The sequence below is a fragment of the Sphaerodactylus townsendi genome, linkage group LG05 (genome assembly GCF_021028975.2).
Source record: "Sphaerodactylus townsendi isolate TG3544 linkage group LG05, MPM_Stown_v2.3, whole genome shotgun sequence".
In the NCBI taxonomy this organism is placed as follows: domain Eukaryota; kingdom Metazoa; phylum Chordata; class Lepidosauria; order Squamata; family Sphaerodactylidae; genus Sphaerodactylus; species Sphaerodactylus townsendi.
Genome location: NC_059429.1, coordinates 72700822 through 72726322, shown reverse-complemented (window position 1 = coordinate 72726322; position 25501 = coordinate 72700822). Strand labels below are relative to the sequence as shown.

General features: G+C 41.6%; 1 protein-coding gene across 8 annotated transcripts in view; it reads left to right on the top strand.

Annotated features, from left to right (window-relative positions):
- The window catches only part of MAST2 (microtubule associated serine/threonine kinase 2), a 210181-nt gene extending 199994 nt beyond the window's left edge, over positions 1 to 10187 (top strand). For all 8 annotated transcript variants that reach the window (XM_048498669.1, XM_048498672.1, XM_048498671.1 and 5 more), the window contains 4 exons: positions 592 to 714; positions 2385 to 2521; positions 2684 to 2871; positions 3988 to 10187. In XM_048498669.1, the coding sequence (XP_048354626.1) occupies positions 592 to 714; positions 2385 to 2521; positions 2684 to 2871; positions 3988 to 6065 (2526 nt within the window). In that variant the 3' untranslated portion in view covers positions 6066 to 10187. The remainder of the gene's footprint in view (positions 1 to 591; positions 715 to 2384; positions 2522 to 2683; positions 2872 to 3987) is intronic.
- The last annotated feature ends 15314 nt before the right edge of the window (positions 10188 to 25501 follow it).

Here is a 25501-nt window from a genome sequence, read left to right as displayed (position 1 = left end):
TCATTGTGATACAGTATTAACATGGAGTGGGATTTTCTGTTGAATGTTGCTTCTGTTAATCTATTTCTTTATTCCATTAGTCAAGGACAATGTACAAAATTTTCCTACATAGCAGTTCAGAATATGTGACAAAAATAAATGAGGTTATTTCTGGGGTTGTTTGCTTTCATTGTTGCCACTATTTACCTTTTCTTTCTCAGAGGTTCATAATTATTTATAGTGGGGAAGAATTGTTTATTGATAACATAGATCAATGCTAGAGTCATATTCTTTTCAGATAAGAAGCCACAAATTCAGTGCCCCTTACAGAAATTCTGGGAAAGGATCTTAGGTCTTCATTATGTGAGATTTTAGTGAACTGCTGCTAGATTGAGGAACTTGGGGTCTGGCTGAATGTAATGTAGCTCCTTGATAACCTCAGAAGTGACAGGAAAATAGTAAGCATTTCAATGACTTCCATGTGTGTTCCACAATGTATAGTAGTTGTGTGATTGTCTACATTATGTGTTTTGTGGGGAGAATTAATGGCTAAGGACAGCGTAAAACTGTTTTTGAAATCAATGTTTCTCCCTTGTTTTCTATCATTGGCAGCATGTAGAAGAAGGTGGCCCTGCAAGTGAGGCAGGTCTCAGAGAAGGAGACTTGATAACCCATGTGAATGGAGAACCTGTCCATGGGTTGGTGCATACTGAAGTGGTGGAGTTGGTCCTGAAGGTGAGGATTGCCCTTACACAGATGCAGCATGACTGGTGCAGTATGCATAAATCCAAATGCTGTGTAAAAAGCAATTTTGGGGTATTTCAAATAAATACAAGGAGACTTTTAAGGTTTTGCTTTACAGAAATCCACACACACTTATTTGGCAATTAGATTTTTTCTGAAATGTTTCAGCTTATACTTGATATTTTACTTTTAAAAAGCATATCAGCCCAAACTATTCATGTTTTAGTCATTCTCTGTTATATCACCTGAAAGAAAATGCACCCTGAAATGTTATTCCAATGTTTATCCTATTGGCAATGATATCAAGTGGTCATTTTGAACAAGTTTTGGCCTGACTGGTTTTAGGATCTTTCCACTTGAATAATTTCCAGCACAGCAAATGTGCAACTTTTGTTCAATTGGCATGAGCGCTCCATATGTTTCTGTTCAAGTGGCAGCACAGCAATAATATCTTGTTGATGGGAATGCTCTTACTCTGCCTTGCATGGCAATTTGGAATCTTTGCTGGAATTGCACAAGTATCAAAGGAATAGTAACAATGTCAGATTTCTAGAGTTAGAATGCCAGAGTTCACCTGCAAAGAGGGAATGTGTACCGGAGCTTGAGCTATAGTGTTAAAGTAAATCTACAGAAGGCCTTGTCAGTTTCACCCTTAGCTTTATTCAGTTTTCAGTTGTAACAAAGGCTTTAAAAAGAGTGGGGGAAGAGAACAGGGGACCCACTGTCCCTCTCTAATCCATTATGCTTGCCCCAGACATTACACATGCCTTTTATTTTGGATTGTAAGAAGTATCTTACAAATGCTAAAATGCAATAGGGGGCATAATTTGAAACAATTGCCTGACTGGCAATGCAATCCTGAGAGAGGGGTAGTTGTGCCACCGCTGTGGATGGCACTATCATGGCACAGTTGCGCTGCCTCCTAAGAGACTTGTTGAGCTGTGGCCAGCAAGCCAACAGCAATGCTGCTCCTTCCCCCTGTGAAACTGTCCTATGCAGTATTGATTTTGCCAGTGTTAAGTCCATGCCAGCAAATGGGAATGTTCCTGGAATGAAAAGGCTTAAGAAGCTGAAAAAACCTGCTCCTACTCCTGGAAATGCCCCCTTTGGTGCTAGTGCAAGCTCCTGTCCAAGAGGAGTGCTGCAGATGTGACTGCCATGTGGCTATCAGTGCTTCTGCTCTGGCATAAATTCCCCTTAGACTGGCACAAGTAATATTTATTCTGGCACCACCTCCTAAGCAGTCCTCCCTACCACCAAATTGCCCCGTAAATCACCAAGGAAAGTGCTATCAATATTCTTCTGCTCATCTTATTATACTTTGATGCTGTCTGTTTAGAGAGGGAAAATACCAGAGATACAATCACATAGTAGTACTGAAATTGAGATGCACATCCTAGGGAGGGGGGCATCATCTGGTCATGGCCCAGCTACCCTGGGTGGGGAAGGGAGGGAGGGGTGTGGTAGAGATATATTGTGATTCATTTGACTGCCTTCTGAGAATCTCACATGTTTAATTATGGGCAAAATATAACTATTCAAAGAAATTTAAGAGAACAGGCAGGAACAATGCCCATCTAGCACGCAGTGTTACCAAAATACTCATGAAGGATAAAATGAATGCAGTATTAAAGAGTACTTTTTTCCCTTCTGACTGGCAGAGTGGCAGTAAAGTATCCATATCAACTACGCCATTTGAGAACACATCAATCAAAGTAGGCCCTGCTCGGAAGTCCAGTTATAAATCCAAGATGGCTCGAAGGAACAAGAAAAGCAAAACAAAAGATGGCCAGGATAGGTGAGAGTTACTTAACTGTGAAAAATGAAATGTGCTAAGCTAACATCTGGAAATAAACTGCTGTTTTTGTTGTGTCTCTAATTATATTGAACCAGTAAGATGCAATTTGTATAAAGTTTGTACAAATTCTAACACTTCACTTACCCACCTTCACTTTCCTAGTAAGAAGAAGAGCTCTCTATTTAGGAAGATTACTAAGCAGGCCTCTCTACTGCATACCAGCAGGAGTTTGTCTTCGCTGAACCGTTCTCTGTCCTCTGGGGAAAGTGTTCCAGGGTCACCTACTCACAATCTCTCCCCACATTCACCAACACAGAGTTACCGATCTACTCCCGAGTCTTTGCATTCAGGTAAAAGGGGAAATGTGGAATTGTGGGGGGAGACCGACATTTAACCATTGTTATCGGCAATGCAGTGTCTTCTCCATCTGGAGGGTGTAGGAGAAAGTCTTTATGAACTGTTCAGGTTTCCAAAAGCGAGTTGTGACCTTATTCGGGTGCTGAAAGAGTTTGAGTATGGAAGATTCATAAGAACATAAGAAGAGCCCTTATCAGTTGTCCATCTAGTCCAGCATTCTGCCTCACACTAGTTACTCTAGAGCAGGGGTCTTCAAACTATGGCCCTCCAGATGTTCATGGACTACAATTCCCATCAGCCCCTGCCAGCATGGCCAAGTGCTAGGGCTCATGGGAATTGTAGTCTATGAACATCTGGAGGGCCATAGTTTGAAGACCCTTACTCTAGAGAATCAACAGCAGCATGTAAAGTTAAGGCTTCCCTGATGTTGCCTCCTGGCATTGGTATTCACAGGTTTAATGCCTCTGATTGATGGCCCTCCCTTTAGTCACCCCTGACTAGTAGCCACAGATCAACCTATCGTCCATGAATTCCTTTTAAAGCTATCCGTGTCTGTTGCCATTATTACATTCTGTGCCAAATTTAATCTTTTAATTACTTATTGAATAAAGAAGTATTTCCCTTTGTCCATCTTAAATCTACTGCCCATCGGCCCTTGAGTTCTGGTGTTCTAGGAAAGGAAGAGAAAGTTATCTCTGTCCACTCTCTCTATCCTGTGCATAATTTATAAACCTCTACCGTGTGCCCTCTTAGAAGTTCCAGACTGTTGAGCCTTTCCTCATAGGAGAGATGTTCCCACCTCTTAATCATCTTGGATGCCTTCTTCTGTACTTTTTCCAGCTCTGCGATGTCCATTTTGAGATATGGTGGCCAGAACTACAGATAGTATTTTAGATGAGGGCACACCATAGGTCTATATGGGGGCATTCTAACTGTTACAAAGAACTGCTTTTCAGGCAGCATCTGGAAAGTAGAGTTTGGGAATATTTCACCAGGTTTGTTGCTGTATAGGCAATTGACTGTATGTTCATTGCCCTATGACAGCAGTTCCTAATGCCTTTACATGACTGACTTTTAATGTCCCCCTCTCCTATTTGACTTTTTTACAGTTGGTGGAAATTCTTCTCAAAGTAGTTCACCTAGCTCCAGTGTTCCTAACTCTCCTGCCAGCTCAGGACATATCCGACCTAGCTCCTTGCATGGCCTGGCACCAAAGCTTCAACGGCAGTATCGATCCCCAAGACGTAAATCTGCAGGAAACATTCCTCTTTCTCCACTTGCTCATACTCCCTCACCAACCCCGCAGTCCACTTCACCTCAACGATCTCCTTCTCCTTTGCCAGGGCATTCAGTTGGCAGTTCAAATATCATGCAGTGTTTCCCTGTAAAGTTACACTCCTCCCCACCTCTGGTTCGGCAGATTTCAAGGCCAAAAAGTGCTGAGCCACCAAGATCCCCTCTGCTGAAGAGAGTCCAGTCAGCTGAGAAACTGACTTGTTCTTTGTCCTCAGAAAAAATGCTGTCTTCTTCACGCAAACACAGTTTGGATATTTCCCATTCTGAATTCAAGAAGGAGATTCTCCAAAGAGACCCAGGTCTCCAGAGTTGGCAGGAATCTGTGAATGAAGCTATAGGTGGCAAAGTTGGATTTGCAGAAAAAGGGACACTGCAAAAACCTTCTTCCAGGAAACTGGGGACCATTCGGCAAGACAGAGTGGAGAGAAGAGAGTCTCTACAGAAGCAGGAGGCCATCACAGAGGTGGATTCTTCTGAAGATGAAACTGATGAAGGGTCAGAAGATAGTCAAGATGGGAAAAGACTGGACAGGCCATCCTTTAGCAGAGACCACAGCATTTCTGATCCTTTTACTGAGACTCAAAGGAAGCATTCTTCCAATTTGGAAAGCAAAGACAGTATAGAAGATGATGCCTTTCTTCCTGAAGAACCAAAAACTGAAAATTTGCAGGAAGAAACCAGTCAGCAACAACCAAAAGATGTTTCAAGGTCATTGCACGCTGTCTCAGATGAGTCGCGGTCTGAGGTTTATTTAAAAATTTCTCCTATAGAACACTCTGATGATTGTGAAACATCTGAAGTATCTGCAACAGCAGCAAGGTCTCCATCCAATATCCCCAAACTTGTTTGTCTAAAAGGTATTAGTTTTGAAAACACTAAGGATTCAAAGGAAACTCAGCTGATCCAGAAAAGCGCAGACTGTCCAAAGCCAGTGAAGTGCCTCTCTGTGGGACTCCAAGAGCTTGGTCAAGGTGATTGCTCAGGGTTGGCAACTGGGAAAAATAACTTGGAGGAATCTGGTTCCTCAGAAACCATTTACATATTGTCTGAAGATACTAATTCTTTGTTAGCACTTTGTTCTTCTTGCACAACTAGCATAAACTCTCTTCCACTAGTAAGCCAAACGGACTACAAAGATGTACTTCAGAAGCAGGAACTCCCAGTCACCAAGGACAGCATCAGTATTCCAGAATTGGCCAAAATTAGCAAGACTGCTGCACAAAAGTCTCCTAATTCTGAAGAACAACCCAAGTTGTCCTCCGCAGAGGCAGTTTCAAAACACACAAATCTAGCAAGCAATAAAAACTGCAGCCTGAGATGTCCCACAAGTGATCCAGTTCCCACACTTAATGCCTCAGGGGAAAGTAGAAAAGCAGTTTGGTCAGGTCACTTAAAAATGGAGGGGAAAGGTATATTGGATTTCAGCATGTCTCGTTCACAGGTATTAGGGGGGAAAAGTGAGGACTTTTCTCAGGAGGAACTGTTTTATGCAGAAGAGTGTGTATCAAAACAAGGAATACAGGAGACTTTACAGGAAACTTCAAGACCAGAAACAGCCAAAGCTTTCAGCACATGTGGTCTCAGTAAAATATGTGGTTCCTCCATAGAGTCAGAAAGCCTAGCAATATCTTGGGAACCAGTGTGTGCTTTGGGAGTGAAAGAAACTCGAGATTTTTTGGCACCTGACCCTTTGGAGGATAGGTGGCAAGCACTTCCACCTCAAGATCAGCGACATGGCGTTACTAAAGAGAACATGGAAATAACTTTTGGACCAGAGAATAGCCTGAGCCATGAAAAGGAGACTACTCCATTGCCTGAAAAAATCAAAGAGGCTGGAGATCAATTGCAAACAAGAGACAGCCTGTTGTCAGAAAGCAGTAAGAAAACATAGCAGCATCTCCACATTTTTCAACAAAGACAGCATTAATGGAACACAAATATAAAACAGGAAACCTGTACATTTATTTTTTGTAGATATGTTTTTCACACTCTTGCCTTTTTTATTTTTGCAGTTCTATTTTTGTACACAGCATTTGCCATTTGATGCCTCTCGACAGGCTGTCTTTAAGCAAGATTACAAAATAGTTCACAGATTTCCCTCAAGTTGTTTTTTAATTTTGCCATGAGATTGGAGCATCCTATTCAGTTTTCCTCCTTGCATGTTTTGCATTGCCTTCAAAACTCCAGAGAACTACATTTGAACAATAAGGCTCAATTGAAAAATGCAATATTTGACCTATTTTGAATTTTAGTCCTTGATTCCAAAATTTTAGGTAATTTCTTTATATTGGGAGAGATGAAGAAATACATCCTTGATGGCTGAGTCATCTGGAATCCTTATGTTACATCACTCTTTTTTTCCTTTTGCATACTGTAGTTGACAGCTTCTTGTGTAGTAGGACAGTATGCTTAAAAATAAATTAAAAAATCTTTCTTCAGTTGAAATGCCAGAAAAACAAAAACCCTTCCATTTTTTGTATTATTTTATGCAATTTTAAAAGAAGTGTGATGCTCTGTCTTTGTTTTTCTAAAAATTTTAATGCTTGTTGCCTTATCGCCCTTGTTCAGACTAGGCAATAAACTAAAGAGACGTTCTGGATGCTTCGATTACTGTAACTGCCAGCGTGAAAGCAGACAAGGTGCCAAGATGCTTTGTTATCTCCCAAGTATTTTTAATTGGTAAAGAGCTGATGGGCCTTCTGATTCAGAAGAGGGTGTGTATGGATTTCACCATTTTCCACCAGGCCATTTCCACTTTCTCCTTGGAGGCACTGTTTGCTTTGTTGCAGGCCTACATCTCACCTGCACATTTCTCCAGTAGTAACCCCCAACTGGGCATTTGAAGTGAGGCAAAGGTTTAACACAGCCTTCATAGAAGTTGGGCCTCACAGATGAAGAATCCTCAGATGGTCCAATTACTGTTCTCCCAGTATCTTGTCTCGTTTGGCCCTTTGGTGACAAGTAGTATCCTAACCTAGCCTGAGACCTTGCTGGAGGAAGTGAGTTTTTGCAGTCTCTACCCCATCTTGCCTTATGTGCCTGTGTTGTTATGAAAACAATCACTGTCTAGCAAATGTTATAGTTTGGTTTACACTGGGCATTAATCTTCACTGATTCATCAGGAAAAAGTGGACACATAAGTGAAATAGTCCTGATATCTTAGTGTCACTTACCCAAGTATTGTAGGCATTCAGTAAAATGGCACCTAGATTACACAGGTGCACTGTAAATGGAATATGAACCCAGATCCTTTTCTGCAGTTTAATTCATTTTCTACTTTTGAAAATGCTTACATTTTAAAGTAACATTTTGATTGCTTTTGAATGTTCAGTGATGGACGGCACACTCTGGAGTTCTTCCCCCCCCCCCCCTTTTAAAGATAGCTAGCACTATAACTGCACTGATAAATACACAGCAAACAAGTAACTGCAGTATTGTAACTCCATTGCTTATTGAATCTAATTACTCAAAGGTCCTTGGAATTTTAACTTACAGCCTGGCTTAATGGAATACCTCTGTATATGTAAGAAGAGAAAGTAATTATTTGAGAAGTTTTATTATCTAAATAGATAGGAAAGTGATCATATGGTATAATAGTTCTCCAGGGCAAACACTGCAGTTAGTTACAGATTAGTTTCATTATACAGTCAATATAAAGGCTCTTCCTGCACCATTTCTACTTACATATTTTTTCAACAGGAACATGTTCTTTCGATCATAATTCATGGTAATCTCATTTGAAGTGTCTGTTTATTGCCCAGTTTCTTCCATAAAGTTCCCTTTTCCAGGTTTACTCTGTACTCAAATCTTTGGCTTCAGTTCTGGACCAACTTTTTTTTAAATTTGGGGTCCTTTTTACAGTAACCACTGTTTACTGGATGTGTGTCTGTTAGAGAGAGAAAAAAAATGGAATGAGGTGTGCCTTCAAGTTACAATCCTGTAATTTAAGGTCAGTTGACATTCTCTAATAGCAGCTTGAAGCTTCAATATTGAAAAATATTCCAGTGTTATTTTATTACATAATACACTAATGTCCTTCTTTCGGCCATCAGTGCAGAAACTCTGACTTTCAGCATGGGGATGTTAAATAAAACATTACACTTCCTTCGGTCCAGCCACATTTGTGTCTTACCAGCCTTTGCTGCATTGCCCTTCAGACAAAGGCAACTGGGGCATCAGTCCACTTTTTAATTTCAGAGAAAGGAATTGCTTTGCCTAACAAGGGTTGATACCAGAGCTACTTAGAAGTACACGTTAACTTGAAAAGGGTTAAATGTTAAAGGCCGTGTTTTATATGATATAAATTTGAGTTCTGGGAATAAATAACATTGCTTCAAATGTATTTAAAGCATTAGTACACACAAAGGGGTCACGTTTGTATCTCTAGTATAGCCAAATAAAATATATTGGGCCACCTCATGTGTATATTAAAGGTGCCACATAAATGACAACTTTTTTGAAATGCTTTCCATTATACTTAGTGGGAAAGCTCTGTCATGTTTGGAAGCCTTTGTTCTCACCCCCACCCAATATTCTTACAATTGGAGACCTCTTTCGTAACATTGGGTTTTTTTTACATTCTTCCAAATGAAGAGTGAACAATGAAGAAGACATTGTTGGGAATTTGAAGTTATATATATTTGAAGAGCTCTGACAATCATGAGTTTTCCAAAGGCAACATTTAGATTTTAAGAACTGACAGACATTACATCTGGCAGGAGGTGGTGTGAAAGGATGTAGTGGAACAGATGTTAGCATAATGAGGGATAGTATAAATGTTTAAAGTCTGGATGGAATCCACTCTATAAATATACTGCTCATCTATACATTGCTCATCCACCTAGCAAAAAATTCTCATTTACACTGTGAATGAGAATGGTCAGAGAATTGTGTAGGCTATGAGACAAGTGTAGCCAGCTAAGCATTTTTCCTTTTCCACTTTATTTTCTTTTAGTTTGAGTGGATGTTTGGAATTCACATTTTCTTTTGCCTCATGCATCCTTTAAATTTGGGTATCCAATTGATGCATTCCTCAATAGTACTGCACACCATTAAATTGTGCATCTAAAACCACCAAATTAATATTTAGTGTAAATATTAGATTTTCAGGTTTCTAAAAACCACTCCTGGGAAAGGATTTCTGAGACTTTTTGGTGTTCATTGTGGTACAAAAGAATACTTACCAAGGAGCAGGGTAAGACCTGTAAATTTTCTTCCTCAGTAGCACTGAATTGAGGTGTGATTTGGAATTCTGCTTCTTTTTTTCTTCTTGAGAGGAAGGTGAAGACTTTCTCTGGTTTTATCTTACTGGATGTGAACGATGATGTTGTACTTTAATTAAAAGATTTTACAGTTTGTGTGTATGTGTGTGTGTTTACATTGTATTTTTGTTCTTTCTGTTCTGGAGGCTGGGAACGCATATTTCAGGCTTGGTTTCATTCTCAAGCTAGCGCCATCTAGCACCTGGCTAGTGGAAAGGATAATGTGGGATGTATTAGAAACTTGAATAATTGCCACATAATAGAGGTGCAATAATTTTTATTCATGTTGTACCTGCATGTTGATGTTCAAATACTACTCTGAAATACACTTCATTATTTTTTACTTAAACCAGTGTGCATCTCTTAATTGAATTGTTTTTCTTCACTTCATGCTTAAATGTTTTCCTGTAAAATGAGTCCTATCGTGTTTTCATGTACTTACCGCTGAATGTTTTAGGACAGCCTTACTTTGCTTCAACCTAATGGGTTGTTACAGGGTATTTATTCTAATGCAAGACTTATTTTTTTCCAGGAGGGTCATGTATTTACATACCATTTTCAATTATATCAAGTGAAATAGTATTTGGAGGAGGGAGTTCTTATATTCAGAGGTGCCTTCCTTTCAAACAGATAATACTAGTTCACTGCCAAGCAGTGAATTACCACAGTGAGCACATCTGTTGCTTTTTGAAGTTGCGTGCAAATGTTATGTGTAGTAATTTGTCCTTTGGTAAATTGTTACTCATGTTCAACGTGCATGGTGTCTGTTGTTTTATTATAGGTTGCCTTAACATGAATACACTTTAGCAACCTAGGAAAAGGCCATCCTGAATTTCAGTAAAATAGCCTTTGTGTACTTACCTACCACTGGCATATAGTTCAGATATATTGTCTACTGTTGTCTTGTCTTGCCCATAGTGGAAGCAGAGTCCATAAATTGGTTGTGCTGTATGAAGTACTTGGTTGTGAATCTCTTGTCAGTCAGTTTCACTGAGTGATCCCGAGTGTTATGAAGATAAAACATTCTGTCACTGAAGCATAAATTTAAATACAGTTTTTAACCCCTGTACTACAGAATTTCCCATATTCACCTCTGCTGTACACCAAATCAAATGCATTGTATTGTCCAGTAGAGCCCTGGAATCTCTTTCCTGTCTAGTTGCCTTCAGTTTAGATCCTACTTAGTATACATACGATAAGAAGTACTTTTGATCCAGTGTGCCTCTTACACTTGCATACACACTTACACTGAGCATCATGTGCAGGGTTTTTTTTTAAATGCCTGTTTTCTTGTCTGAAAATGCAAATTCCATAACAACTATAACCTGCCCATTAGAAGGCTGATTGGATTAAAAGTGGTCTTCTAAAACATGAAACTGAGGCATAGTCTCCTTAAATCATAAAATTATAGAGTTGGAAGAGAACACAAGGGCCATCAAGTCCAACCCCCTGCCATTCAAGAACACACAATCAAAGCCCGCTTGACATACGATCATCCAGCCTCTGTTTTAAAATCTCCAAAGAAGAAGACTCTACCACTCTCCAAGGCAGTGAATTCCACTGTTGAACAGCCTTGACAGTCAAAAAGTTCTTCCTAATGTTTAGGTGGAATCTCTTTTCCTGCATCTTGAATCCATTACTCCAATTCAGAAGGTTACTATGGCAGACTCCACAGGGAGGCCATTGAAATTCACAAACACCAAAACAACTTCAACAGGAAAGAAGAGACTCTGAGAATTAACAAAGCTTGGCTACCAGTACTTAAAAACACCAAACGCAAACCCCAAGGGCATGCTAAGATCATGGACAATGGACTCCACCCAAACACAAGATTTGCATTCACTAATACTGCTGCTGCTACAGGGAATGCAAATGTGATTCACTCCCTGGACTGAAAAACCCCACCTGCAATAATATATTATCAACCAGACCTTTGCATAGCAAGTTCCCCCCAAACATTTACTGATTGGTTCCCCACCTGGGGTCATGACAATTTATGCCCCACTAAAACATTCCCTTCTCACTGGACACAGTGTGTAGCAGACTTCCCTCTGTGATACACCTCTGAAGATGCCAGCCACAGATGCAGGCAAAATGTTAGGAACAAGATCCACCAGACCACAGCCACACAACCCAGAAAACCCACCAAAACCAGACATTCATTTTGTTAGTCTAATCTAGTGATGGTGAACCTATGGCACGGGTGCGAGAGGTGCCACTCAGAGCCCTTTCTGTGAGCACACACAGAGTTCATCATGTGGGGAATTCCCCCATCCTAGGCTGGCCTGGGCCGCTGGGCTCGATTATTAGCATTAAACCTAAGACCTAGTTTTGCGGGAGAGCTTGGTATAGGTAGCCCTGTGCAAAAGCGTTGTTAAACCCACTGATTTTCATGCATACGAACTAAAAGCACAATCGCCTTTACCTGGGAGTAAGCTTCGGTTTAGCTGGCAATGTAATGGCTTAGCTTCTGGAAGTAAACCCTCATTCTGGCGTGATTCACCGAGATTGAAAAGAGTTGCATAAGTTGCTTCCAAAAGCGAAAGCCACCTTCTACCACCGAAGCTTACTCCCCGAGTAACGCATAGCGCCTCAGAGCCAACCATTTTCTAAACTAAAACCTCAGTATTCAGGTTAAGAATTGCGCGATGTTGCGGCGCTTCTGTTTGATAAATAAGTAGGTTTTGGGTTGCAGTTTGGGCACTTGGTCTCAAAAAGGTTTGCCATCACTGGTCTAATCTGTCCGGATCATTTTGAATCCTGCCCCTGTCCTCCAGGGTATTAGCTACCCCTCCTAATTTGGTATCATCTGTAAATTTGATTAACATGCTCTCTATTTCATTATCCAAGTCATTGATAAAAATATTGAATAGCACTGGGCCCAGGGCAGAATCCTGTGACACTCCCACTACTCCTCTCCAGGATGAAAATGAGCATTGATGAACACTCTGTGCTTGGTCAATCAATCAATTACAAATCAGTTGCATTTTCTAGTCCACATCTTTCAAACTTACTTATAAGAATATCATGGGGCACCTTGTCAAAGACCTTACTAAAATCAAGGTATGCTATGTCCACAGCATTCCCTTCATCTACCAAGTATGTAACTATCAAAAAAGTGATAAGATTAGTCTCGCATGATTTGTTTTTGAGAAACCCATGTTGACTTTCAGTGATCACATTATTCCCTTCCAAAGACTTACAGACTGTCTCCTTAATGATCTGCTCTAGAATCTTCCCTGGTATTGATGTCAGGTTGACTGGCCGGTAGTTGTTTGGGTCCTCTTTTTTCCCCTTTTTGAAGATGGGGACAACATTAGCTCTCCTCTAGTCCGCTGGGACTTTTCCTGTTCTCCAGGAGTTCTCAAAGATTATAGCAAGTGGTTCTGAGATTACTTCTGCCAGTTTTTTTAAAAAAAACCTGGGATGCAGTTCATCAGGCCCTGCAGATTTAAACTCATTTAAAGTATTCCTGCATTCCTGTATTTGCTCTTTATTTTTACTCTGTGCTGAATTTCCCCTACTGTATCTTCTGATCCATCCCCCCCACCCCCCAGTTGAGCACTGTTTTTATTTTGGGAAAAATGAGGCAAAGAAGGTGTTGAGTAGTTCTGTCTTTTCTCTGTCCCCTGTTAGAATTTCACCATTTTCTCCACACAGTGACCCTATCATATCCTTTTTCTTCCTTTTGCTGCGGACATAACCAAAAAAGCCTTTTTAAATTGTTTTTAACATCTCTCACAAGTTTGAGCTCATTGTGAGCTTTAGCTTTTCTGATTTTCTCCCTACATGTCTTGGCTACTTGTTTGAATTCCTTTTTAGTAATTCCCCCCCTTTTCCATTCCTTGTACATGTCCCTTTTATATCTTAGCTCACTTGAAAGTTCTTTAGACATCCATCCTGGTTTCTTTAGACACCTCCCATTTTTTCTCCTCATTGGAACTGTTTGAAATTGTTCCTTCAAGATCTCACTTTTAAGAGACTCCCATCCATCTTGTACTCCCTTCTCTTTTAGTATCTTAACCATGGGATCACACCATAGGTGTAGCTGTGGGCGCCCCTGTGGGAATCACATGTGGGGGGCCCGCAGAAAGTCACCCCCACACTTCCAGGATAGAGTAAGGGCGTGGCTGGGCCTCGGAAGTGACACCCAGGCCAAGGCCTGCCTGGGTGGCATGCGCATGTCATGCTGAGACCCAGCCATGCCCCTCCTCCTTCCCAGAAGTGACTTTGTGTAGAGACATCTAAGGCTTTGGTTCATGCCCCATGGTTGCTTATTTAAGGTTTATGGTTTTATCCTCCTATAACTTTCAGCCTATTCTCTCTAGTACTAGGTGTCCTTCCCACTTGAATATTGTCTCCTTCCCCCACTTCACTCAGTTTAAAGCCCTCCTGATAAGGTTTGTCAATCTCCTAGCAAAAATGTGTTTCCCAACAGCCATGAGGTGCAAACCATCCCTTGCCAGTAGTCCCTCTTCATGAACCGGAGACCATGGTCCAAGAAGCCAAAAAGTTCCTGGCAGCACCACCTGTATAGCCAGTTATTCACCTCCACTATTCTTTCCCGCCTGGGTCCATGTCCTTCAACTGGAAGTGGAGATGAAATGACAACCTGTGCATGCAGTTCTTTCAGCTTCCTTCTGAGAGCCTCAAAATCCTTTCTGATGTCCCAAAAGCTATGTCTCACAGTGTCATTTGTTTCGATGTGGCTTGAAAGGAAGGGATAACGGTCAGTGGGCTTGACAGTCTTCTCAGTCTCTGTAGCATCACGGATTTTTGCCCCAGGGAGACAGCACATCTCTCGATACATCTTGTCAGGCCTGCATATTGCTGCTTCTGTTCCCTTCCACAGGGAGTCCCCTACTACCACCACACATTTCTGGGGTTTTGCAGGTGACATTTCTGGGTTGAACCTTCTGACACTTGTGCATTCTCTGAGAATGGAGTCCATTCCTCCTGTGCCTGTTCTTTATCCTCATCGAGGAGAGGGAAGCAGTCAACAGTGAACAGTATTGGAACTATAAATTAAGAAAGGAAGCTGAAAAGGAAGGGGAGGGACACCAAATCCATTGCTTGGGTTTATAGTCTGCCTGCCTGTGGATCAGTTGTTTTCCTTCCAATAACAAGATCGCAGAGGAAAATAAATCTTTGCAGCATGCAAATGTAATTTTCTGACATCAGTTAGGAAGTCAGTACTATATGTGCATCAGTGATGATACAAACAGCTCTTGCCACTGTCCAGACAATACATTATGTATTATTAGCCATGATTTAATCATGATAAGGTGACTATTTTCAGTGCTTATAACCATGGCACAGTTTTGATTTTGTGAATGCTCCTTGGATCCTTGTTCTGATCATTTGCAGCATGCATGTGGACAACATAATCTAAGTCAAAGTGGATGGGTTAAAAGTGCTTACAATGTTCCACTAGAAGGCAGTGTTGCCACTAAATTTAGCTGCATTGAGATGACTTTCTGAACAATATTTCAATATCCAGAAAGTGCAGCTGCTGTAGATGAGCCAATGCATCCTGTATGCTGAGGCCTCTTACAGCTTGTCAAAGAGTTGATGCAGCTTCTTCTCAGCCAAGAATCTTAGATAAAGCTATCTTCTTTCTTTTCCATACTCACTCAGATCCTTTTATTAGAAACTTCATGAACCTTTGCAGCTACACATTGTAAAACAGGCAAGTCCAGGTCTCTTAGTTTATTACTATAGGAAAAGTCTAATCTGCCCAGCCATGGAAGGCATTTCCATCCAGACTAGAGGGAGTGTTCGTGAGGGCATTTCATTGGATTTTGTCTCTACCGTTCTGTTGAAGTTAAACTTTGGCATTTTCTCAGTCTAGTTGTGACTATTTCGCAATTTATTTTTAGAAATAAAAGTTGTAAAAGTTTTGGGGCATATTCTAGTTTGAGTTACATAATATAAGTCAAGGAAAGGGTTATGCATTCTCTCCCAGTTATTTTCCACCTGTAAAGCATTTTAATATCACTGGAAACATAGAGCTCATTGTCACTTGTGTATAGGTCTAATTTCTACTTACAGAATGACATTTCAACCCATATTTCCTTCAAAGAATTTAGTATAGTGCATGTGACTCCCTCTATGTTAGTCTAACCTATTGGGGTGCACAGTAGGCTAAGGGACGGGCTGGCCCATCCTTCATTAAATGTTGATTTTAAGATGTCTGTTCTTGCTCTTTATTCTACATTAAATGTTAATGGATGGTGAAAGACAAGAAAGAGCATCTTAACATCAAAAGTGTTACCTAGTCAACACAGATTATACTTTTGCATTATAGATTCAGGAAAAGCAAAAAAAAAAGGTGTTTTTGTCTTGCCTTGGTTGGTGCATCTGCTGTGTCGTTCCTGGGCCAGTTAGATCTAGCCACAGAAATTCATGTTATGGTTACCACTAGACTGAACTATTGCTATACACTCTATTTGGAGCTACCCTTGAAGAATGCTTGGAGGCTGCTGCTAGACTGCTGGTTGGGATCAGCTGCCCAGGAGCACATGACCCTGTAACTACATTAATTGCACTCACTACTGATCCATTGGAAGGATTGTTTTCCCCCCTATGTTCCCGCCTGGGAATTAAGATCACAGGGAGGAGCCCTGCTGACTGTCCTATCAATCAAAGCTTGCTTGGGCTGTGCAGAGGAGAAGGCCTTTCTGGGGCAGCCGCATGATTTTTGAAGAACCCTTCCTTTTGATCCAAACTGTAGGAGCCAGCTGAAGGTAGTTTTCTTTAGGACTTTACTTGGTAAAGTTAATTAGTAGTCCTGAACTGTGATTGTAAATTTTGAGTTTACAGTTTTAATTTATTTTTTAGGTTTTTTATGTTGTAAGCCATTCTGTGCTTCACAAGGAAGAAAGGTAGTTAATGTTTTAAATAAAATAAACACAAAATAGGCAGTTGCTGTCCAGGCCAAGAGGGTGCTCTTAACTATGTAACTTGAGATCCTTCTGAATTCAAGGTGCCAGATGTGAATGTGTGCTCCATTGATGAGCTATAGGTCATCCCAACAGTTACAACCACCTGCGCTGAACTGAAATGACATTCATCACCTTATGTTTAGGGTTTAGGAAGATGCTCATTCTTTTCCCCTTCTCTACTGGACCCAACAGAAATACCCTATAACAGTAGGTCATATGACCTGCCTCGGTTTTGGGCCACAAGATTATGGGCCTCTTTTGGGAATTTTTTTGGCCTAGTCTTTCTACACCCAACACACATACAACACAAAGGCAAAATACTTAGAAATGAAGACCCAGAAAACCTTACACACACATCACCTACCCTGACTACTGGCCTAGGTCTGAAATCCTAAGTGGCTATTTGGTTCTTCCTTTTGCCACCACCTGCTACTGAGCCATTCCCTACATCTCCACCTTACTCAAGAAATGGGTCTTGAGCCATAGATCCCCTCATCTGTTTGAGATCTGCACGTAACTTGCCACATGTGGCAGCAGGAGACTGTGAGTGTCAAGATGGCTGCTACACAGTTGGAATGAGTTTTGCCTCCTCCTTCCTGCTACCTGAGTGCATCATTCTGCCACAAACTGCATGGAATTACGTGCTTGCTTTGCAGTCATATAAAGACTATTGCCTTGGCGGGGGCAGGGGGAGGATATATAGATGTCAAGGCTTCTTAATGCTTTCTTTTCCTGCCATTTTCCCACCAAAATGCCACTCCAGTCATTTTTAGCAACAAAAAAAAGTGGAAAAAAAGGTACCCATTTTTCCTCTACAGCAGGTGGTAAAGGCAGCTCTGTGTTGGTACTATCAGCTGAGGCAACATAACCTCTGCCTAGGTTTGCCAACCTCTTGCTAGGGTTGCTTGGGGAATTCCTGGAGATTTGTTGATGGTGCCAGGAAAGGGCAGAGTTTGGGGAAAGGAAGGAGCTCGGCAAGGACGTGATGCCACAGAGTCCACTTTCTAAAGCTTCCATTTCCTCCAGAAAAACCAGTCTCCTTAGCGTGGAAATGAATATTTAACCCCAGTCCTCACCTAGAAGCTGGCAACCCTACCACTAATTAATGTAAGCCGCATAGAAGGTGAAGCTTCCCAGATGTAGCTGCCCAATTCCCAATTGCAGTGCGCTATCCGTTACATGGAGATTAGGTGTCAGCAATGAATTAGAGTTAGCACTAGTATTATGTTAACACCCTTTCAATAAAATTCCTGTCAGGGAGGGTCTGGAAATAGTCATAGTCTCCCAAAAGGTTATTATAGAAACAAGATCAATAATTCAAATTAAAATACAGACCCTACCCCCATCCAGTCAGCATCTGGAATGCATCCAGCAAGCAAATCACTGAACGAAAGTGCCCTGCCCTGCCCCAGGGAGCTGAAAAGACGTTCTTTGACCCACTTTTGCATTCTTATTTGCTACATTAAAAATAAATAAATACAAAGCAGAATGTTCTAAAGAATCCTGTAAGTCTTGGTTTCTTGTTTTGTGTTATGAAGATCTTGTGCCTTTAGGCACAGACTAATAAACAGATAATAACACAGGGGGAGGAATCCCATGCTGCAGCTTATTTTCATAACTTTCATTTGCTTTTCCTATGAATGTTTCATTTTTCAACCAGAGGGAAGATGGGAGGGACTGGCTGGGGCTCACGTTAGTGGATATGAGTGTTGCTGACTAGTTCCTAATTAGAAATAGTGAAGGAAGTTTGTTGCTGAGACTGGGGTGGGGGTGGGGTGAGGGGGGTGAAACAATATGGGCAAAGCTTTTTTTTCTTGAAAACTATATTTCCCCAGAGTGCAAGGCATGCAGTGTCTCCCTCCCCCCTCCATTGTTTCATATTCTCTTTCAAATAAAGGTAGGGGCAGCTTATGCAGTTGTCTATCTGTTTTTGGCAATCCTAAAAGGTATTAAGGGAAAGGGCTCTAGTTGAATTTACAGAGAGAGGCATCAAAGGGTTACAACTGAGCTATGAGGTGGCCTGGCCAGCAAGCGAAATGCATGGCAGGAGTCTTCCAGCTTCTCTCTTTCATCTCCCTCCTCATTCCCCAGGTTGGATGTACAAAATGCAGGTTATCCACCAGTTCTGGATGGCAAACATCTAATCCCAGACATCCTGGATACTATATTTTTCAGAGTGCTTATGGTTGCAGAACCTGGGGGCTGCAAAAAGGGAGTGGAAGTGAATGGAAAAAGGCAAGGAGACTCTTCTCCCATCTGGCCATGTAGTCAATCCACAGCCTGTTGCCTTATGCTGCACATCAACAGCATATAAGTGGGGATTGGGGGATTTGGCAGCCATGTTTAGGATTACCAATGTCCAGGTGGGTTCTGGAGCTCTCCTGGAATTATAACTGATCTCCAGGCTGGAGATTATTTCCCCTGGAGGAAATGGCAGCTTCAGAGAGCAGACTTGATATATCATAAAATCTATGAGAAATGGAAGTCCTAGGGTGGCTACAAACAGTGATTCCAGAAATTCCATTTCTCCTGTAGATGGTAAGAGAAACTGATTGTCACTTGTACAGATACTAAAATGTAAATGTGGTTTGGAATTGAGAAAGGGATGTAGTTGCTGTTGGCTGGTGTCCTGTAGAACTGCTGAGAGGATTTTTCTCTTTAACATTGAGAAATACCTGTAGAGGATTCCGAGAGCTTCTTTAGTATGAACAGGACATAAATGGATAGCACAAATATTTAGGATCAAAGAGTTACTATGGCATGCAGAACACATGTGTATAGATGATGTAAAGTGAAAAAGAGTGTGTGTGTGTGGGGGGGGTAATATGAAGTGGGGATTTCAAATTTAAATTTTGGAGGGGAAAAGTGACCCCCACAGGAAGGAAATGAGTTGGAGAATTTGAGCTTGTCATTACATCACAACAGAGGCGTAGCTCCAAGGGGACAGGGGGCACGATGCACCAGGTTCACGCCCCTGTGAGAATGTGATGAGGCCAATCTGGGGGCGTTCTGGGGTGGGATGGGAGCAGAGGATGCACCAGTGCACCGGGCGCACAAATATTTAGGATCAAAGAGTTACTATGGTATGCAGAACACATGCATATAGATGATGTGGGAAAGTGTGTGTGTGTGTGTGGGGGGGGTAATATGAAGTGGGGATTTCAAATTTAAATTTTGGAGGGGAAAAGTGACCCCCACAGGAAGGAAATGAGTTGGAGAATTTGAACTTGTCATTACATCACAACAGAGGTGTAGCTCCAAGGGGACGGGGGCGCAATGCACCAGGCTCACACCCCTGTGCGGGTGTGACGAGGGCAATCCGGGGGCGTTCCAGGGTGGGATGGGAGCGGAGGATGCACCGGCGCTTTCCCCCCTTGCTATGCCTCTGCATCACAATACATGACATGACATCCCTCTACAGGCATCCCCCCAAATGTCCAAGAATTTCCAAAGCTGGAGTTGGCAAACCTTTGACCATTATGGCTACTCACAATTGTGCCTATGATAGCCTGTGCTGTTTTTCAATGAGTTCACATTATTTTTGTCTTAATTTCAGTTTGATTTCATCACAAGTGTACAAAGTCATGATGGTCTGGAAACCTGGAGTAGTACAAAGGCTTCATTGAATCAGTTCTTACCCTAGAGTAATAACAAGCAGGTTTGAATGCGGTACTGAGCAATCACAGCTCATGTTTGCATACCTCAGTTTGGGACTCGGGTCTTCTAGTTCAATCACAAGTGCACTTTAGCAATCTGAGAGAGCAGACATTGGATCATAGAGCAGGACAGATGAGGGGAAAGGTGTGATCATCTGGCAAATGCTTGGTGTTCTCTCTGCTCTAAAAATATAAAACCAGTTATCTGTGTCTTCAGAGTGACTTCCAAGGTGTTCCCAGGCATCTGCCATCTAGGCGGCTTAATAGATCTGCTTGTTCAGACAGGGCATCGTGTGCGATCTCACCATTCTTGTGGGAAACAGTGGGACTGTCTTTAAAAGATTAACTGAAAACTTGACTGCTCCTTCTAGTGGACAGCTGCCTACAATACAACTGCACAGGGGCCTTAGATGTCAAAGTTTGTTTTTGCATGGGATTCCAGACATTCTGTTCTCCTTTTTAAGCTGTTCCTCAAAGCGTTAGCTAAACACCCAGGGGTGAAGCAGCCACAGTGCAGGGGGCATGAGTTCTCATGTGTTGTGTGATGGGAGCTTTGCTGATTGCATGTGACAAGTTTCAGAAACCTTTTCAGGCTCCTGTTGCTGTTGGTCTCCAAACAGCAGTGCTGGATGCAGAAAAGTCTCCCTGGCCCTGGGAAAACAGAGGCATAGTTGTCAGTTGGGTAATTAGAATAGATAGCAGAGCCACTATCTGAGGGCCCCTTTCCACTCCTCAGCTCAATACGATACAGTTGTGGATCAGAACATTATCATCAGATTGTTCCATTCTAAAGGCCTCTGTGCTGGACTCTGAGATGAAAAGTTAATAGATGCTGTCCCCTGTTTAAAGGATTGAGCAGAAACTCTATAGCAATTGAAGAATAAATAAATGTCCAGGTGTTCTGGGCTACATAAAACAGACAAAAGTCTATAAGCCATTTTTCCCTAGAAATTCAGCAGGACTTGCCTGAAATATATGCATGAATCAAAGCCTCCGTTTATTAACTGTCTGCTGATTGTGAGCAAGAAAGAGCAAGAAAAGGCCTTGATGCTTTAATGTAAGAAAGAGTAGCTTTTCATACCCCACTTTTCTCTACCCTTTAGAAGTCTCAAAACAGCTTACAATTGCTTTCCCTTCCCCTCCCCACAACAGACACCTTCTGAGGTAATTGGAACTTAGAAAGTTTGGAGAGAGCTGTGACTGGCCCAAGGTCACTCAACTGGTTCCATGTGGAGGAGTGGGGAATCAAACCCAATTCTCCAGATTAGAGTCCACTAGTTTAACCTACATCAGGGTCCTGGCTTCAGGTCCCTTCAGTCTTTCTTCATCAGAGACTAGACTTTGCCAGCCTTTAATTTCAAAGGCAGAAGCATATTATGGCAAAAGTACAGGTGATGCAGGAGCCCTTTCCACAGATGCACCACTCCTTGAGGGGTGGTCATTGCTAATGGTGTGTGGAGGACACTCTTTCTGTTCAGCCAAAGCAAGTGGAACTTACACTGGTTGAGCCCTGGCACCAATTGTGCTCTGCCATTGGAACCAAGGGTATGTGGTAAGTGTGGTTGATTGCGGTAAATGGCAGTTGATGCCACTTGTCTCCCTCAGTTCTGCATTGAAAGGAAACGTCAAGTGAATGTGAAATACGTATTTGAGTAGTTGCTCAGCTCGTTATTTAAAAATGATAGGATTTGATAGGCACCTCAATCCCCCATTCTTTTTTAGGACTGAATGATTTTAAAATCTGCAGTAAGCTACTGAAGTAATTTACTTCCAGATGGGAAGGATGGGCCCCAGGAGACTTGAGAGTACGAAAAGTAGTCTTTGCAGCATCTGAAGCACACACACACACACCCTGTTGGTTTATGGCACTGGATTGCTAGCTACATTGGGCATTCACCTACTCTTGTTGGTCCTAAAGGAGAAACAGAATCTAGGTTTTACACAGCAGTGATTTATCCTCTTCTAGAAAGGCCACAGATATGCACAAGCAGCAGTTTTCTTTGCCACCTTCCTTGGGTATTATTTTAAAAGAAAACAGACTCCTTTTCATTTAATCTCAGAGCAGGCCACTGGATGGCCATTAAGAAACTTCTTTAGAACCCAACAGCTGAAAATATGACAGTTTCATTTGTTACTGAAGGCAGCAAAATTGTAAAGCTTTTTCTTGTTCTCCTACCATGACTTCAAAAATACCTTCCAACCATTTTGATTAGTTAACCAGCCTCTTCATGCGGCTGATCAAATAGGTTGTTTTTTTATGAAACTTCTTTCCACAATGCAAATCAACGCCTGTGGAATGAATGGAAACAGCTGCTGCACCAAATTCCCAGTCATTTCAATAGGACTGACCCAACAAAGTTCCCTAATGGTTATTGAGTTTAATCTTCAGGATGCCTGAGTCTTTCTTGCTGTCCTGTTTCTGCTACAAACTTTTGTGGAATCTATGCTGTTAAGGTATTTCTCAAAAGTAACGGAAGGCTGCAAACCTCTCCATTCTACTTTTTTAAAAAGTAACTGGTCTGTATCATATTGCCATGTAGTCTGGGTAATTTCAGCTCTTTTTAAAAAGGGGGCATCTCTAGTCAGTCAGAGTTTAGATTGATCAGCTGTATACAGAATTTTGGCACTGTCACTTGCTTAGTAAAAAAAACCCCCATCATTAAAGGCAAAGTTCTTGGGAAGGAACAAGAAAAAAGTCTGTTTTGGCAAAGCTTGCCATTAAGATGCTCAAAACGAAGTCTCCCTTTCCTTGCTTGCTTAAGAATTGTTGGAATAGGTTTGTTCTTTGCAATCCCTGTGCAGGACAATCTAACCATTTGGGATCTATGAAATCCTAGACCACTAGGCGGTGCAGTGCTACAAGACCTGAAACAGGAAAATGTAATATTTCCAATCTATGTGTGAAAATGTTAGGACTCATAACATAATTTTAAAGCCTTCTCTCTCCCCAGACATATAAGGCACACAGGAAACAGATAAATGTATAAGAATTACTGTTTTGGATTAGAATTCTAAAATTAATTACAATATTGAATCATTTTTTTCTCTCTCATGTGATAGGCCAGGCTAGTCTGGTCTTGGAAACTAAGAATAGCTGGACCTGTTTAGTACTTGGGTGGGAGACCACCAGTGAAACCCAGAGTCTCAACACCGAGCTCGGCAATGGCAAACCACCTCTGAACCTCTCTTGCCTCAAACACCCTGCAGGGTCTCAACACAAGTTGGCTCCAACTTAACAGCATAAAAATAAAATTAATATTGTATTCTCAGTCAAATTTTGTACTGATTATTTTGTTCATTTAATACCTTGCTTGGATGTGTCATTTGAGCTAACTTAAAAATCTAGCTATTCATTATATTTTGATAGTTCTGATTAATGCTTTTTATAGTTTCTCATTTTGTACATTTTCTGAAGTGGTAAAAATAAGCAATATCACCATATATTTAGGTCATTAAAATTCATTTTTAAAAAACTGTGAAGACAACTTGACAGCACTGTCTATTATACATGCAATGTCATAGCTGTGTGTCAGGCTAATCATAGATAAAAGTAAAGAAAACTTACAGGCAGGTGTGGCAATCTGACCCAACTTCCACTCACACTCTGTAACGAAAATAATCATTTGTACAAGTCAGTCTCAGTTTAGCCTCCCTCACAGACTTTCTTGTGAGGATGAACTGGAGGATGGGTAGTATAAAAATGTGATAGACTATCAAACAAGAATGCATTAAAGATACATTTTTTCATCTTTTTACAGCATATTGAGTAGCTGTTACTTCCAGATGGGAAGTTCTCTGCCTGTTCTCTGTTCTCCAAAATTATTTGTGCCCTTTGCTCTCTAGCTGCAAGAGTTCCATGTACAAGTTCTCTCCTGTGTGGCAGATGCTGCTTCAGTAGTATAACAACTATGTATTGCACCACAATTAATATTTCTACTAGCTAACTGCTGAATAAAGTATCACACACAGCCTTAAAAAGAGACATCCCACAAAGGGCAATGGTCAACCTCAACGCATCTCAACCAGGTCAGAACACACCTGCACTGGACCATTGATCTCGCTAGCCAAATATTGTCTACTAGCAGCATTGGCAGAAAGGTATTTTACCACAACATTGGCTATCTGGGATCTAGTTTGCAGTACCAGGTCATACTATAGGTGTGGACTCACATCTTTGAATGTTTCTTCATACAATTTTAAAAAAATCTTGCACATAGAAGGCTAGGGGGTTAAGCTCCAACTCTTCCCTTTAACATCTACTTTCCTATGGGCAGAGATTGCGGTGGCGGGGGACGGGGGGAATAGAGCCATGTGAACTTCATCTTCAATCTGAGTTAAAAGTCCAAACACAAATTCATCTTTTCATGTACTATCTATGCACACTGAGACTCTGGCCGTTTCCTAAGTAGGGGGGCTGTGGACAGGTTTAGCAGGGGAGCATGTTGGACTCAAGTGTCATAACTGCCAGTTTGGGGGCTGAACCTCAGCCCTGCCTGCCTTGCTATGTTGCTGTCAGTCTTCCTGTTTGGTATTCGGAAAGACCCAAGGTTCGCTCTGCTGGTATGACTTTATACTAGGTGCCTTGGACCCATACTGCATGGAACCCTTTTCTTGGGGCTTTTCCCTGTGCAGTGGGGTCTCCTTGCATTTCTCTTACACACAAGGAGTCACCACACTGCCTGCTGTATGGCTTGCCTGCTGAACTCTCACAACTCTCAGTTATAACTGCTTTTCCTGGTTCTTTTAACTCCACCCATCAACTCACTCTTAAAGGCACACATCTCATCACACTTAGTAGTTGCAAGATTGCTGGTTTTGTTAAATCCCTTTAAATTGCTGTTATATACGTTTTGCGATTATATCAATATTGTAGCCTCTTTCCAAAAATAATCCCCCCCAAATGAAGAGGCAAAGCAGTTCCCTGGACCACGCTTAGCTGAAGAAGGGGACCATGTTTTAGAACTGATATTCTCTCTCCCCCCCCTCACTTACACACACACTTTCTGCCGCTGCTGCTACCATGGGAAGAGAGTGAAAGAGGCTTGTCATTCCAATATTCCTTGGTATTTCAATATTCCTGTATCAGATCTATCATTATTTCGCTAGATCTGATATGGTACAGATACTTGACGTTGAAATAAAGTTTTTTAAAGCCCTCCTGATCATTTGGGGGGGGGTGGGGGGCGGTGGGATAGAGCAAAAAAAGCCAGAAGCAAAAAAATAATGCAGGGCCATTTGTTTAATCTTCCCTGTGAAGCAGGGGAAAAGATCTCTCTTTAGCTGCTCTCACAAACAGCAAAGATTATGGAATCTGCTATGCAGTGAGTGGGGGGTGGGGGATGTCCATAGCAGAAGCTCTGCCCCTTTGGCATGGGGCAGAACACCAGTGCATAATCAGCCCAAGTCTCCTTCTCCAGGCAAAGCCATGCTTTTTACTTGTTGGTAGTTGATGCACTCACAAATCAC